Source organism: Stylophora pistillata, chromosome 10, assembly GCF_964205215.1.
Source record: "Stylophora pistillata chromosome 10, jaStyPist1.2, whole genome shotgun sequence".
NCBI classification, from domain to species: domain Eukaryota; kingdom Metazoa; phylum Cnidaria; class Anthozoa; order Scleractinia; family Pocilloporidae; genus Stylophora; species Stylophora pistillata.
The window spans coordinates 4,246,466-4,259,690 of NC_142528.1; the positions used below are offsets into that span (position 1 = coordinate 4,246,466).

A 13,225-nucleotide genomic window follows, 5' to 3' on the forward strand; every position below is an offset into this window, starting at 1 on the left:
TTTTAAAGAAACTGTGGTGCTACGTCGATGAGGGGTATAACAAGGTAATTTGGTTTTATCAACTAGGTTGATTGGCCACCATAAAGAGTTTAAAACGTGAAGTTTCGAGCGTTAGCCCTTCGTCAGCTTTTGAAACTCTTCACCGTCAGTGGCAAATTTTACATTTTCAATTCAGTTGTTAAAACCAAATTATTTACTTACTATCCAACTGTCTCATCTAAATTCATTTCTAATAAAGTTTGAAGAGCGAAGTAAATAGAGTAGCGGTTTGTGACATGTCTGGCACATCGCTCGTGTCGTATTGCTTCTTTTGTGTAAGATGCGGATAACCAGATGATAGATGATACCTTAAAAAGTGTCATATTTTTACACAAGGTTTCAGAATTAAAATAATGTTTCCAGCAGTGAAAACTGTTTGAATACTTTATCACCAACGGCAAAAAAATTTCAATTCACAGAAAGACAAACTTTCAAAGACATAGATGAGCTCTAAGCATTCAACAAAGGTGTGTCAGTCTCTGTAACAGAACATGATTTTTGTTTATCTTCTAACTCAATCGATTCAGATATATAGCGACAACGCTTCGCAAGAACTGCATATGCAGCTGGTATTTTAGGAGTAGTAGCCCGTGAACTAAGAACAAAGGTAGTGTCCATTTCGTTTTTTCCTTTTTAGTCTGTTTAATACACTTTAATCTCAAGCGTAGCTGACCTGTCGTTAAAGAAAAATATAGGCAATTGTCCAAATAACCGTACAATGTAGAGGGATAAATGTGCTCGATTTGTGCTATATTTGTACTCTAATCAATGCAGTTGGATTTCATATAACAACGCTGCAAGATAAATTAATGCCTGGTTATCCGCGTAGATTTAAGTTAATTCAGCACAATATTTACTCATGACGTTCAGCTAAGGAAGAAGACCTCAAAACGAGATTTGGCATTCAATCGTAGAGTTAAGACATTGATACTTTTTTGCTTTATTATTTTTTTTTTGCTTTATTTTTGTTTTTGATAAAATAACAGCAAAGCCAAAATTTACAATTAAAAGAAGGAGGAAACATAAAAGATTTCGCTTTCATCTGTACTTGTAAAGTGGCGTAGGTACCTTTATTATGTTCATCGAAGGTAAAGTTCAAAGTATAATCCCTGTGTAAAGTGTAATCTTTCATCAGTTTGTCTTGTTTTTTTTTTTTTTTTTTTTAAAGCAACGTGAATTGGAGTTAAATACAACTAGTTTAACTGCAAGGCCGGAACTCTACTAGAAAAGAGGGTGAACCGTTTCTGAATTTGCATTTCAAAAAGGGAGGACATAACAGTGTTGTTTTCGGCTTTGAAGTCATTTTGACAGCATTTTATACATCACTTCTCACTCAAAACTAATACCTTGCAAAAAAATCAAGTCTCTAAAATAGGTAAGACATTAGAATACATAAATGTAATTTTTTTCATCTATCGTCGCAAGTAATATTTTTAGGTGGAAATACGCGTGGGCAAATATCTTTTGTATGGACAATAATAAAACGAACAAACAAATAGACAGTTTAGTTTTTACGCCTTATTAACAACTTCAAGATAGCCAAAAATGAAAAGGTAAGCCTTTTAGACGTTAGTATTATTATTTACCTACGCTTAGAGTTAACTCATGAGTATATTTCTTAGCAGGTTAATCACTCATGGAAACGAGGATCGCTTAGTGTCCATGATGGTCAATTTTCCTCGTTCTTTATTGATCAGTATGATTCTTGTAATTTTCACTTATATATCTACAATTACTATCATTACTGAATTTTTTTGCTCATAGCTGTTGCAGCTGATTTTATTGGAATGTTTCATTTATATTTGCATCTTTCCTTAGTTATTGACGTGCGCTGTTTCCTTCACATTATGCTTTGTAGTGCTCCGTGATAATTGTGCTTACATTTACTTGAAGCTCAGTAGCTGGTGGTGAAAACCAAGCCTTCATACGAAAAGCTAACATTGAGCAAGGAAATAAATTGACATGCATATAATTAAATCTTCATCGATGTTTTAGCCTTGTATCAACACCATCGCGCCAAACTGATGGATTCTTTGTATGATTGTTGCTACATAATATCTAAAAGTTTCTAGATTTTTTTTCCTATCCTCACATACCCACCGTAATATCTAAGTTTGAATTACAGAAGCAGTTATAACTTCTGAAGGAATAATAACTGTATCATAAAGCGTAGGTGGTTACGTTTGGCCTGAAAATGGGCAGAATGTGTTCAAACAACACTGAGAACACATGTGCGAACAACACTGACACGCTAACAACAAATATAGTTACATCTTAAGCAATTACACTGCAACAAATTTTTACAAAAAATAAAAATAAAAAAATGAATTTTTAGTAAATTAGGCCTTTGCTTTATTGCCTTTGGAATTGCTAATGATCATTGCTTTCCATATTATAATATCTTAGTCGTTCTGTTTGCCGAATAACGTTAAGCTTCTCTAATCTATGACCGACGTGTTATTGTTTCAACGACGTTAGAAATATAGCTTGGGTCTCGAGAACACTTTCTTAAACTAAAGCAAAGAGATACGCGCCTCATGACACGTTAAATGAGACAAAAGCTCCAACTGATTACATCTGCTTTCTTTTTTTTAAATAACGTGGGTGCTTTATTTTAGCAATTGTAATTTTTCCTTCACAATGTCGAGTTTGATTATTTCTTTTGACACTATGCCTACTTGTGTTTACTCTGAAAATGCGCAGTTCTTCCATTAAGTAAATTCATTTTGTTTAAGAAAAATTAAGCGGTTTGAAAGCATTGCCGCTCCTAGAGAAAGAAAAGCTCCTTTTTGTATTAGATATCACCCTATGAATCGATATCTGATATTTGTCAGCTGAAGAGAAAAAAATCATTCGAAGTAATTATCATTTTACTTAGCCGTATAAGATGGAGATGCATGTCATCTTACAAAGTAGCGGTTTGGAAAAGGTCTGTTAAATTTATCTATTCCGTCTTACGCTGTAAGTGAAACTTCTAACAAACGTTGTATCACTGAGCCACTCATTAATAATCACTTTATGTTCGCTGAAAGTCATCGATTTTCAAAGTTACAGTAATGAAAGGACGATTCTTTTTTCTAATTAATGATTGAATTGCCAGTAAACTAAAATTGTCGAGTTTTGACTTTTTTCTAGAAGAAAAAAAAAACTATTTTCTTCAACATGTAATTTCCTAGTTTAAGGTTCTCTTAGGGGCAAACAAAAAGGGAGTTTTTCGCTTCACCATAAAATTCACACTCATGGTGTCACGGACTCGTGTCTTTTCCAAAAAAAAATTGGAACCAAATGGGAATAGCTAGTCGACATCAGGTCTTAAAATACGTATCAATGTTCAGCTTTCACTTTTAGGCTTAGCTAGCTTTTAGATAAAGCGACGTAATGGCGGACTCAGCTGGTGTTTTCACGACTGCAGCGCTGTCTGTTCTGATTATTGTGGGAATCATTGGAAACTCAATGGTCTGTATTGTCATACTAAAACATCGAGACATGAGGTAGGCATAAACCGTGAGTTTCGATCCATATCTTTTCCTTGCTATTAATATAAATGCTTGTCGGGGAGTTATTTCATGATGTTTATCTCCCTCTAACATCACTCAACATATGGTCAACTTTTACAGACGATTAGCTGCACGACACTTCTATTTTGAAATCGCATAATCCAGTCACTGAACACAAGTTTTTCTTTAGTCTGTACCAATATTTCATGAATTCAATGTATTGAGCTGGTTTGTAAAAAGGTTGCAAAGTTGTCTCTCTCTTTACTACATTTTTTATGTATGCATGTGTTTATTTACGAATATTTATACAGGGTAGCCCAGTTTAGCAGATAGCTAGTTTTAATGGGGCCCTGTGAACACCCACCACACAATAATCTCGTGCGTTGGAAATTAACGTCTCCTACCCCTACCCCTGCAGGAGACGGGGCCTACGGTTTATTCGCCCTTATCCGAGAAGACTAGAATATCTATCCATCTCTTGATATTATTGAAAGGTAGCAAATTATCCTCAGTTATTTTAAGACCATGAGTATTGGTCCGGCCAGGGCTCGAACCCTCGACCTCCCGCACAACACAATCCGGCGCTCTAACCAATTGAGCTAACCGGGGGGCGGTTGATTAATTTCAATTTGATTAATTTCCTTAAGCAAGCTTGCAAACTTAAATGGTTGCAGCGTTTCAGTTAGGCCATTTGCCGGCTAGGAAAAAGATGCGATTTAGAGCTTGAAATGGGGCGATTTGCAAATATATAGCACCGACGACAGCCAATTAGACTGCAAGGATCACAAGTGATTTTTCAAAATGGAAGTAATAACACAGGACGAAATCCCACGTTTCCGCATTTCGTAAATGTGACGGAAACATAGAGCTTCATATTTCCGCTACATTTACGTCTTGCGGAAACGTGTTGTACCAAGTCTTGGCGATTCTATCAAGTTTCCGTGAAGTTTCCGGCACGGAAATGCCAAGCAATGTTTCCGTCATATTTAAGCCTGGACGTTTCCGCTGCCGTTTGTTTCCGTTATGTTTCTGCAAACAGATTCTTAATATCCTTGTTGAGTCTTTGCAATGACGGAAAACAAACCGATCGGGATTTTGGGCATGATTTTTACTATTTTGACGAAATTTATACGGCAGGAAACGCCACTTAGATAGAGTCCTAAAGTGCTTACGTCACGTTTCCATAGCACCGGAATTCTGTGGTCTAAACAAACCAATATGGCGTCCCTAGCGTGACACATTGTCGTTGACCTCGAACACTTCAAGAGCTATAATAGCGCATTTTATCCTCCAATAATAGAAATAAGATAAAGAGAATCAAGATAACCTTTGGCCTTACTATTGAAGAGTATAATAAGCGGACAAAAGCACCTGGTGAGCAATAATTCGAGTCAAAACGCCACGGAGACGAAGTTTGCGATGGGCCAGTGTTTTCATCCAGATTGCAATCACACATCTGAAAGCCACTGCTGCCGATTCTTTTCGTTTCCAGACCAGAAAAAACATAAAACACTCTATGATAAGTGGATATCATTTGTAAGGTGAGTATTTTTCGAAAAATATATATTTCGATGCTGTACCATCGATTAGAAATAGCTGTTTTTTTTTTTTATCTCAAACTGATTCACGATTAGCTGTTTCTCTTTCTTGTCTTATTTGTTTTCTCGCGGCTTTGCCTTTCCTTGTCTTCAGTCTTGATCTAAGATTATTTAGTTACTAAAAAACTATATGATAGTTGTGAGTATCAAAGCTTTTACACTAACTAGTATTAAGTAACAAGCTCAGAGAAATACTCGCTTCGCATTCACGTCTTAGACTACAAGGTTAAGCATGTGACCAACTAAACTTTGGGTTTTTTAAGCGCAAGTATAGTAACTGCTTCTGTCTTTTTCTGTTATAGGAGAGGAGATAGAAAGCCCAGCAAACATTCGCGACTTTGCAGTTGTCACTTTAAAGATGGGCGAAAAGAAAATATGCCAACCATCAGTGACAGAAACAGGCACAAGCTGTTTGATAGTTTGGACTTGCTGCCAGGTACAGGACCAACACCTCCCAGTACACCTACCCCCAAGAAAAAACGGAAAGTGTCTGCCGAGCCCACGAAATTACCAACTGTAGCATCTGTGCTTGAAGAGATTAAAGAGAACTCTGAACCATGTTCCACTGAATGCTCACAAGAGGAAAAGACAAGTTCCAAAGAAGCTCTGCTGTCAATAGAGCTTGATATGACTTCAACAGAACTTGCTAAACACAAGGAAGTGTCAAGTTACTATAGTGCACACTACTCTGCTAAGAGCTTGAGCCCTGAGGTGATACGGATGGAGACAGGTCTACCCACTAAGGATGTTTTTGATATTGTTGTGGGATATGTTTCAAGATTCAAGGGTGAAATAAACTATTATGCTGGATGGAAGGTTGAGGCGATCACACTTGAGGACCAGATATTTATCACTCTGATGAAACTGAAACAAAATTATACCAATCTACATTTAGCCCAGTTGTTTTCATGCAGTGTTGCAACTGTTGCTAACATAGTACTAACTTTTGTCCATGTTCTGCATTCTCTCCTGTTCAAAGACATCATGACAACTGTGCCATCTAGAGAAAAGAACAAGATGTGTTTGCCATCTTCTTTCACTGAGTACAGCAGTTGCCGCATTGTGATTGATTGTACAGACATTGAAATTGCTGCACCTAAGCTCATGTCCCAGCAGAATGCTACATATTCCAGCTACAGGGGAATGAACTCTTTCAAAGTCATTATAGGGGTTGCCCCAAATGGAGTTATAACCTATGTTAGTGATCTTTTTCCTGGCTCAGTCAGTGACAAGGTCATGGTTAAAGAGTCTGGGTTTTGTAAACATTTGAGTGCTGGTGATCTTGTTCTGGCAGACAAAGGTTTTCTCATCAGCGATGTAGTTCCAAGAGGTGTTTCAGTGAACATACCACCATTTCTCAACAATGGAAAGTTTACAGAGAGTGAGGCAAGGGCGACAAAATCAATAGCTCGATTTCGCATCCACGTAGAGCGTGCAAATGCAAGACTTAAGAGTTTTTGCATCCTTGGCTTCATCCCAGCATTTTTGAGGTGCCATGCTGACAAGCTATGCCAACTGTGCTCAGCTCTTGTTAATTTGCAGTATCCATTGATCAAGGATGGCTGCGAAGACTTTGAATTTGACTGAATAGAACTTTTTTTCAACTAAATTATAGTACAATGAGTTTTTAATATTATTTTTGTATTACTAGAAGCCCTACTGTAACAGATCAAATGGTATTGACATAGCTTTGGTCAAAAATATGATGTGGTCAGTTTTACATTTTTCTGATATTCATCTCCTTTATGTTCATTAATACAAACTACTATGTGTTCTGTGAAAATAGATTATAATGAAAACCAGTGACATTCTTAAATTGTCATTTCAACTAAATCCAGGTCAGGGGCATGTGACCAGTATGGAATTCTTTCGTCCAGTAGTTCCAAGTGTGAAAGTCGTGCTGGCTTAAAGGTTTTACTTTTGTGTCTGTGAAGCTGGGAGCCTGAGTCCAGGTGTATAAAACTAAAGCCACACTTCAATTAGCTTAAGGGATGGTGAGAGGTAGTCAGAAAAAATAACCTGTGCTGCATGGATTTTGTTTTGGCTCTCTCCCCTTCCCTTTGCATTGCTATGCAAGCCTACTTAAGTGTGGCATAAGTTTTATGTACCTGGGCCCTGTTGAGTAACCAGGATAAGTGTTACCAGCTACCAGTAGCCATTGGTTGCAAAAAAAAAATTGTTTAAGCTTGCTTTCAGGAAGAATGTAATTTATTATTAAGTTACTATGCTAAATGGAAAAATGTGGGTTCTTTATCTTGTGTCTCTATCTGAGTGTAGAATATGTAATGTTATATTAAGAAATTAATGTATGAAATTTAAAAAAATACCTTTTAACATTAGCTACTGCCTATTTACATTAGCTCCCACTCCCCCCCCCCCCCCCCACTCTGATTATGTCCAGCATCTGTGCACCACTTTTCAAAGTTCTCCCTCGGTAATCTTTGGGAATAGTTGATGAAAGTAAAAATCACTCAAGATAGTAATATTGTGCTCCCAAGATTCATCTCGTTCAATCTTGATAACTACACTATCCTTTGTGGTCCATACAACAAAGTAGCAGAATTTGCGCTTTGTCAGGAACATCTGGCCTTGACACTGATGCCAGTAAACATGTGTGGTAGACAGCGTATAATTCCCTTCCTTCTCCTCCAAGTAAAAGTCTTTGTGCCCACAAGCTTCCTTGATTGTCGCATTTCGATGTGTGTAGGGGCACTTACACTCAATCACCGAGTCGTCTCCCACAAGTCCATCAGGGGAAGCACCCAGAACTCCCGACTCGTGTAGCCAAAGGCCGGTCTGTACAGGTGTAAAGTTTGTGATGTTGGTGAAGGATTTCAGGGCCTCAGTCTCATTGTCCGGTCCCCATGCAATTGCTTTAACTCCACTCAAGTTGTATTCCCCAAGTAGTCGCTTGATAAGAGACGGTGTAACTCTTTTTGCCTGGAGGACGGAGCCAAAATTACTGGCAGTCAGGCGGCCTCTACGAGCTTGGTGCCATGCAGGGCTGTTTCGCTGGCCAGCCGTGAGGGTGCTCACAACATTTATGGTTCTCTCCTCTACTTTGGCATTCTCAATCAAGTACTCTAATTGTTTTTCCTTCGTAGATGCCATAAGGAAACCTTCTGAGTAAATGATATCCTCAATCGTCTTGATCGGGAGAGGGGTAGCAGGTTGTGGTTCGGGACTCAAGATCCAGCAGGTCCCTGTAAATTTGCCATAGCGCTTTAGTTCGCTGTACAGCCACATCCGATCTTCTCGGCTAGGATCGCGCGCCAAAGGGCTGTAATCCTTCTTCTTCGGTGGCGCTGGAAACATCTGGCTTGCAGACTGTACGCTTTCTGCCTTTCGCTTTCGTTTCCATTGGCATTCCAGGTCCGTCCTGCTAAGGTTATGGATGCCATAAATAAATATGGCTGCCGCGTGACTGCACTTGAACTCGCCGCGAGGACACTCGCATTCTGTGTTTTTTATTTCAAGGTTTTCATCGAGATAAATCTGATAAAAAGATAATTCGAAACAGACACGTAAGTTGCAATATATATTCCGCAATATAAACATTAAATTGGAGGTGAAATCGGGGTTGGGAGTTCTTCGAATTGAACATACGTGTTGTGATCCCAAATTGGCAACTTACTGTGACTTTGTAGTCCTTATTTTTCATGCTTGCTTGGACTTCACCTTTGATGACTCCCCTGGAATAAATAAAGCTTTGGACATGGTCGGATTTGAAGTGGTTTTCTCCGCGATCAAGCGATTTCCGCTCTCCAGAAAAGAAAGAAACGAGTGAGCATATCGATAAAGACGCCATGTTTGAAGTATGAGTTTAAACTGTTTAGACCAGAAAAAAATGCTGTCATGGCAACGTGACGTCACACTTTAGGACTCTATATCGATGAACAACTATCGTGACAAAGTTTGTATATGAATTAGTAACTTCGGCTTCTGATACGACGACTTGCAAAGTATGAAAATTGATTTTAAAACGTAGCATGAAATCGCCACTTTACTCTTCTCTTTGTATATATTCTTGCGTAAAAAGCAAATTTCGTGTTCCGTAAGCAAGCGCTAACACAGCGCTAGCGACTGCGCAGACTCTGTAATCAATAAAGGCGCGTAAAGGGCGTTGATATTTAACAATTATTCGCCGAAGGCGAGGTGAATATCGTCGAATAATCCCCGAGACGAAGTCGAGGGGATTATTCGACAGTATTCACCGAACCTGGGGCGAATAATTGTTTTAGTATAATTTCAGAGCTGAACAACAGAGAAATTTCTAAAATCATAACATTTTAGTAACATTTATTAACATTTTAGTTTAACATTTTCTAGATTTGCTGGAAACTCTTTGTTCAGCTCTGATATAATACTAATGATGGTTATATATAGTTCGCGGATCAATATTGAAAGAACTACCAAAATATGTGAAATATTTGTGTCTGATCTCTCATCAGTGAATAACCGAGTAATTTGGATGCTTCTTTGTAAACTCATTAAGTTTCTTTAAGAATTTTTGCGCAGTGTATTTGACGGACCTTTAACGTTAACGCGCAGTTAGCTAGTATGAATCCCCAAATGAGCACACAGGCTCTTTGCCAGTTAGGCTGGAGAAATTAAAAAATAGGCAATTCAGGCAATTTTGTCGCAGGACCTGGTTGAATAATTTGAGATTGCTTGGACAACTTGGCCAACTGAGTCATTTGAGTCGGTTGGCCATGGGTGTCTTAAGGGGACTGGATAATTGGAACTTGTTGGGTCATTTGCGCTGGTTCGGTTATTTTGAGATTTCTTGGTCATTCATGTTGGCCAATTGGGTCATTGGCCGCGCGTAACCTAGGGCAAACGTTACCTAAATCCAAGATGGCGGATTTCTCTGAGCCCACCGATGAAGACCTAATATCCTCGGTAAAAAAAGCACTTAAGAATAACAAACTGCAACAGAGAATTGTGAATGGGAATAAATTTAGGGATCTAGATGTCACGTTTAATGGACTAAACCAAGTTGCTGAGCTAGTTATGAAGAAAAACTTTGGAGGGATTCCAGAGAGACCGAAGTATTAAATTGGTTAACTATATCCAATGGTACAGCGTTGGATGATTCCAGCGAAATGTGCCATTGATCACTGGCTTTCTCCTCGAATGAGCAACTGCACCTGTGCATAGTCGTCTTCGGTCTCCCTCTGACAACACGAAAAAAAGTGGTTCGGTTCCGTTGTTACCGCAGCAACGGAAACACGAGTAAACGTCGCCAAACCGGCAGCGGAAACACGTGTTACCCGTCGTGTTTCTGCAACGGTTTCACAAATTTCTTTCGCGTTTCCGTTTACGGATTGTTGATATTTCGTCCTGTGTAAAGAAAAGAAAATAGTCATTTGCTTTTTTTTTACATCTCTTCACTCCCTCAGAGTTCCCATCAATTATCTTCTTGTGAACTTGGCCATCGCAGACATCATGTATGCTACATTTATCGCCCCGCAGTACATCTTGAGTCAGACGTTCACCCATCCAGGCAGAGTTACCGGTGAAGTTTTGTGCAAGTTGTTGACTGGTGGGAACTTCGCGTGGGTGGGGGCGGCCTCTTCTGTTTTCACTTTGGTGAATATCTCAATTGAACGTTTTTATGCGGTGATACATCCTCTGGGCAATAAATGGAATCTTTCCGAACGCAAACTCATGGTAAGTGACGCACCGAAGGAAGTCTTCACTTTTCTATTGAACCGTTTGCTATCAATAGACTGTTTCTCGAGTACAGCTTTGTCTCATATTTTAAGCGTAAACACTAATTCCTTTACATTTTCATGTTACTGCGTAGGAGTGGTAGTTGGAGCTGGAAATGGGGCTGGGGATACTGTCAGTTTGTCGTTATTCAAATAATAGCATCATGGGAAAAATTTGCACATAAATTAATTTTTTTAGGTGATCATTCCCGGTGCTTGGATATTTTCTGCGATTGTGAACGCTCCAGTTTTCTTGGTTGTTGAATTTATCGATGAAAGTGGTGCATGTGAAAGGATATGGCCTGAAAAATGGATGCCAAGGGCTTACAATTTGGCGTGGTTTGTCGTCATGGCAATAATTCCCTTGACAGTGATGGCTGGATTATATTCCAGAGTGGTTTACAGGTTGTGGTTTCAACCTTCTGAGGACATTGAACTTACTCGACGGCAAAAGGTTTGAATCAGAAAATCACTCCGAACTTCGACCCTTATTTAAATTATGATTTTAGCAAATTCATTGATATAAACCATCTTTTGATCTCGTTTAAAGGGTGTTTTGAGGCTACGCAAGCGAGTAACTTTGGCAGTCGTTGTTGTAAGCGTTATCTTCGGAGTCTGCTGGATTACAGACTCTATTGTCTATATCGTGAGCCATTTCAACACCAAAAGCTTTGGTCCTGCTGTGTATGCTGTTTCCAACACGATGATCATGTTTAACTCAGCCGTGAATCCGTTTGTTTACGGTCTTGTGAATGAAAGATTCAGACAAAAAATCAAGAGCATGCTCGGCTGTACATTTTCTTCCCGAGTGAGGATCCATGACTCCAGGGTGATAAATTCCACGGAAATGAGAAACAGTACCAACAGCCGTTATCATGGAGAGGGATGCTGACTTTAACGTGCATGCAAACAGACATGGAGTCATGCGATGACTCCATGTCTGTACTGACCTCTCTGCGTTGAAAGATTGTTCAGTCGCCACTTTTGCGAGAAACTCCAAAATTAAGTCTTACACCCCATTCACCACAAATCTTAACCATGTTTAAGCCTTTTAAAGCTGTTTCGTTAGGCACCATTGAGATATATTTTCTTCATAGAACCTTCTTAAATCTATGTTTGTCGACGTCTTATGTAGCACATTAGAAATACAAGTTAGAGATTATTTACGGTCTTGTGTGAATTGGCTATAATATAAATAAGTATTCCTTTCTGATTCGTGCATTATGAATTTAAAAAGCAAAACTAAACTAAAGGACATAAAAACAGAATGATTTTACGCGATAAAGTACAGGTTTCTGCTTTGTGGTCAACGGGAATGTGAGTATATACAAAATAGAAAGCATATTCCATGGAGAGTGTGCACGAACGATTTTTCCTCATGAGTTGCGATGCATGAAAAAAGGAACGAGTGAACGCAGCGAACGAGTGAGTTTTTGATCATCGCAACTCGTCAATAAAACTCGTTCAAGCGCTTTCCATGTTATGACGTTTCTATTTCATAAATGTTCATACTGAAGTTTTTTTCTCCCTGACACACATTTCAAAGATTAGAGGGAAAAATACATCGCTCGCCCAATCAGAGACATGAACGATAGTACTTACAAAGTAAACCTCAATATGTATGAAATAAAAGCCGTTCTTGACCTTATTTTTTTGTTGCGAAAATTAATTTGATTATTGCTATTACTGTTTTTTTTTTATTATGTTTCCAGAAAATAGGCTTCCATTAGTTTGTTCATCGTTGTAATATACTGAGGGCATCTTGAGTAAACTCTCCCTGACATGTTTGCATTGGGTAGCCGTCATTTCAGGGGAAAACGACTCCCCACGGGTTAGGTCATAGTGTTACTAATAGTGTCGATTTCTGTTGGAGACTGTAATTAAAAATATATATACACATATCCATGCTTTTTTTATGTTTTTGATCTCTTTGTTATTATCACTGAAAACCAAAAAGAAGAAGAAACGTTGGATAACTTTATATTTTTTACTGTATGCAGATAATTTAGTTTATTCATACAAAATTCATATTTTGAGCGGAGATGTGTGATCTGGCTTTGATAATTTTGTTATTCCAAATGACTCCTTTCTAAATACAGAATCTTCAATAACAAGGCAATTATATGGCTTAGACGTTGATGTAACACCTTACTTTTGCGACTTTTTGGTTTTCAGTAGAAGTGAACCTGACAAACTCCATAGCTTTAAACCTCATTTGCCATTTTATATATAGTTTGCGTCTTACCCATCATGACCAGTAAGTGAATACAAAGTAAATTCTGTTAACAACTGCGGGAATACTCTGCACCATCAGTGGAGAATGATTTCCCGAAGTTGTCTATAATAATCTTGGTGAATAAAATTAGAATATTGAGAT

At 38.5% G+C, this 13,225-nt stretch overlaps 3 protein-coding genes across 3 annotated transcripts; 2 read left to right on the forward strand and 1 right to left on the reverse strand.

Moving 5' to 3' along the window:
- The first annotated feature begins 2,407 nt into the window (after positions 1–2,407).
- On the forward strand, positions 2,408–12,749 carry LOC111324818 (QRFP-like peptide receptor). Its single transcript, XM_088735965.1, has 4 exons — positions 2,408–3,530; positions 10,537–10,807; positions 11,048–11,302; positions 11,399–12,749. The coding sequence occupies exons 1-4, from the start codon at positions 3,418–3,420 to the stop codon at positions 11,738–11,740; spliced, it is 981 nt and encodes a 326-aa protein (XP_088592091.1). The 5' UTR covers positions 2,408–3,417; the 3' UTR covers positions 11,741–12,749.
- LOC148721455 (uncharacterized) lies at positions 4,685–7,473 on the forward strand. Its single transcript, XM_088735963.1, has 2 exons — positions 4,685–5,077; positions 5,437–7,473. The coding sequence occupies exons 1-2, from the start codon at positions 4,956–4,958 to the stop codon at positions 6,719–6,721; spliced, it is 1,407 nt and encodes a 468-aa protein (XP_088592089.1). The 5' UTR covers positions 4,685–4,955; the 3' UTR covers positions 6,722–7,473.
- On the reverse strand, positions 6,744–8,957 carry LOC111324816 (uncharacterized). The gene is made up of 2 exons (XM_022928467.2): positions 8,769–8,957; positions 6,744–8,629 (listed from the first exon to the last, which is right to left on the reverse strand). Exons 1-2 carry the CDS (start codon positions 8,940–8,942, stop codon positions 7,553–7,555), a joined length of 1,251 nt encoding a protein of 416 aa, XP_022784202.2. The 5' UTR covers positions 8,943–8,957; the 3' UTR covers positions 6,744–7,552.
- Positions 12,750–13,225: the final 476 nt, after the last annotated feature.

What these genes read in the sequence shown, in the direction of transcription:
- LOC111324816 (XM_022928467.2), bottom strand. Translation starts at nt 8,942, where the DNA reads ATGGCGTCTTTATCGATATGCTCACTCGTTTCTTTCTTTTCTGGAGAG. An exon ending in ATAAGGACTACAAAGTCACA is followed by an intron (nt 8,630 to 8,768) that starts GTAAGTTGCCAA and finishes TCTTTTTATCAG; the next exon opens with ATTTATCTCGATGAAAACCT.
- LOC111324818 (XM_088735965.1), top strand. Translation starts at nt 3,418, where the DNA reads ATGGCGGACTCAGCTGGTGTTTTCACGACTGCAGCGCTGTCTGTTCTG. An exon ending in CTAAAACATCGAGACATGAG is followed by an intron (nt 3,531 to 10,536) that starts GTAGGCATAAAC and finishes TCACTCCCTCAG; the next exon opens with AGTTCCCATCAATTATCTTC. An exon ending in AACTTACTCGACGGCAAAAG is followed by an intron (nt 11,303 to 11,398) that starts GTTTGAATCAGA and finishes TCTCGTTTAAAG; the next exon opens with GGTGTTTTGAGGCTACGCAA.
- LOC148721455 (XM_088735963.1), top strand. Translation starts at nt 4,956, where the DNA reads ATGGGCCAGTGTTTTCATCCAGATTGCAATCACACATCTGAAAGCCAC. An exon ending in AAGTGGATATCATTTGTAAG is followed by an intron (nt 5,078 to 5,436) that starts GTGAGTATTTTT and finishes TTTCTGTTATAG; the next exon opens with GAGAGGAGATAGAAAGCCCA.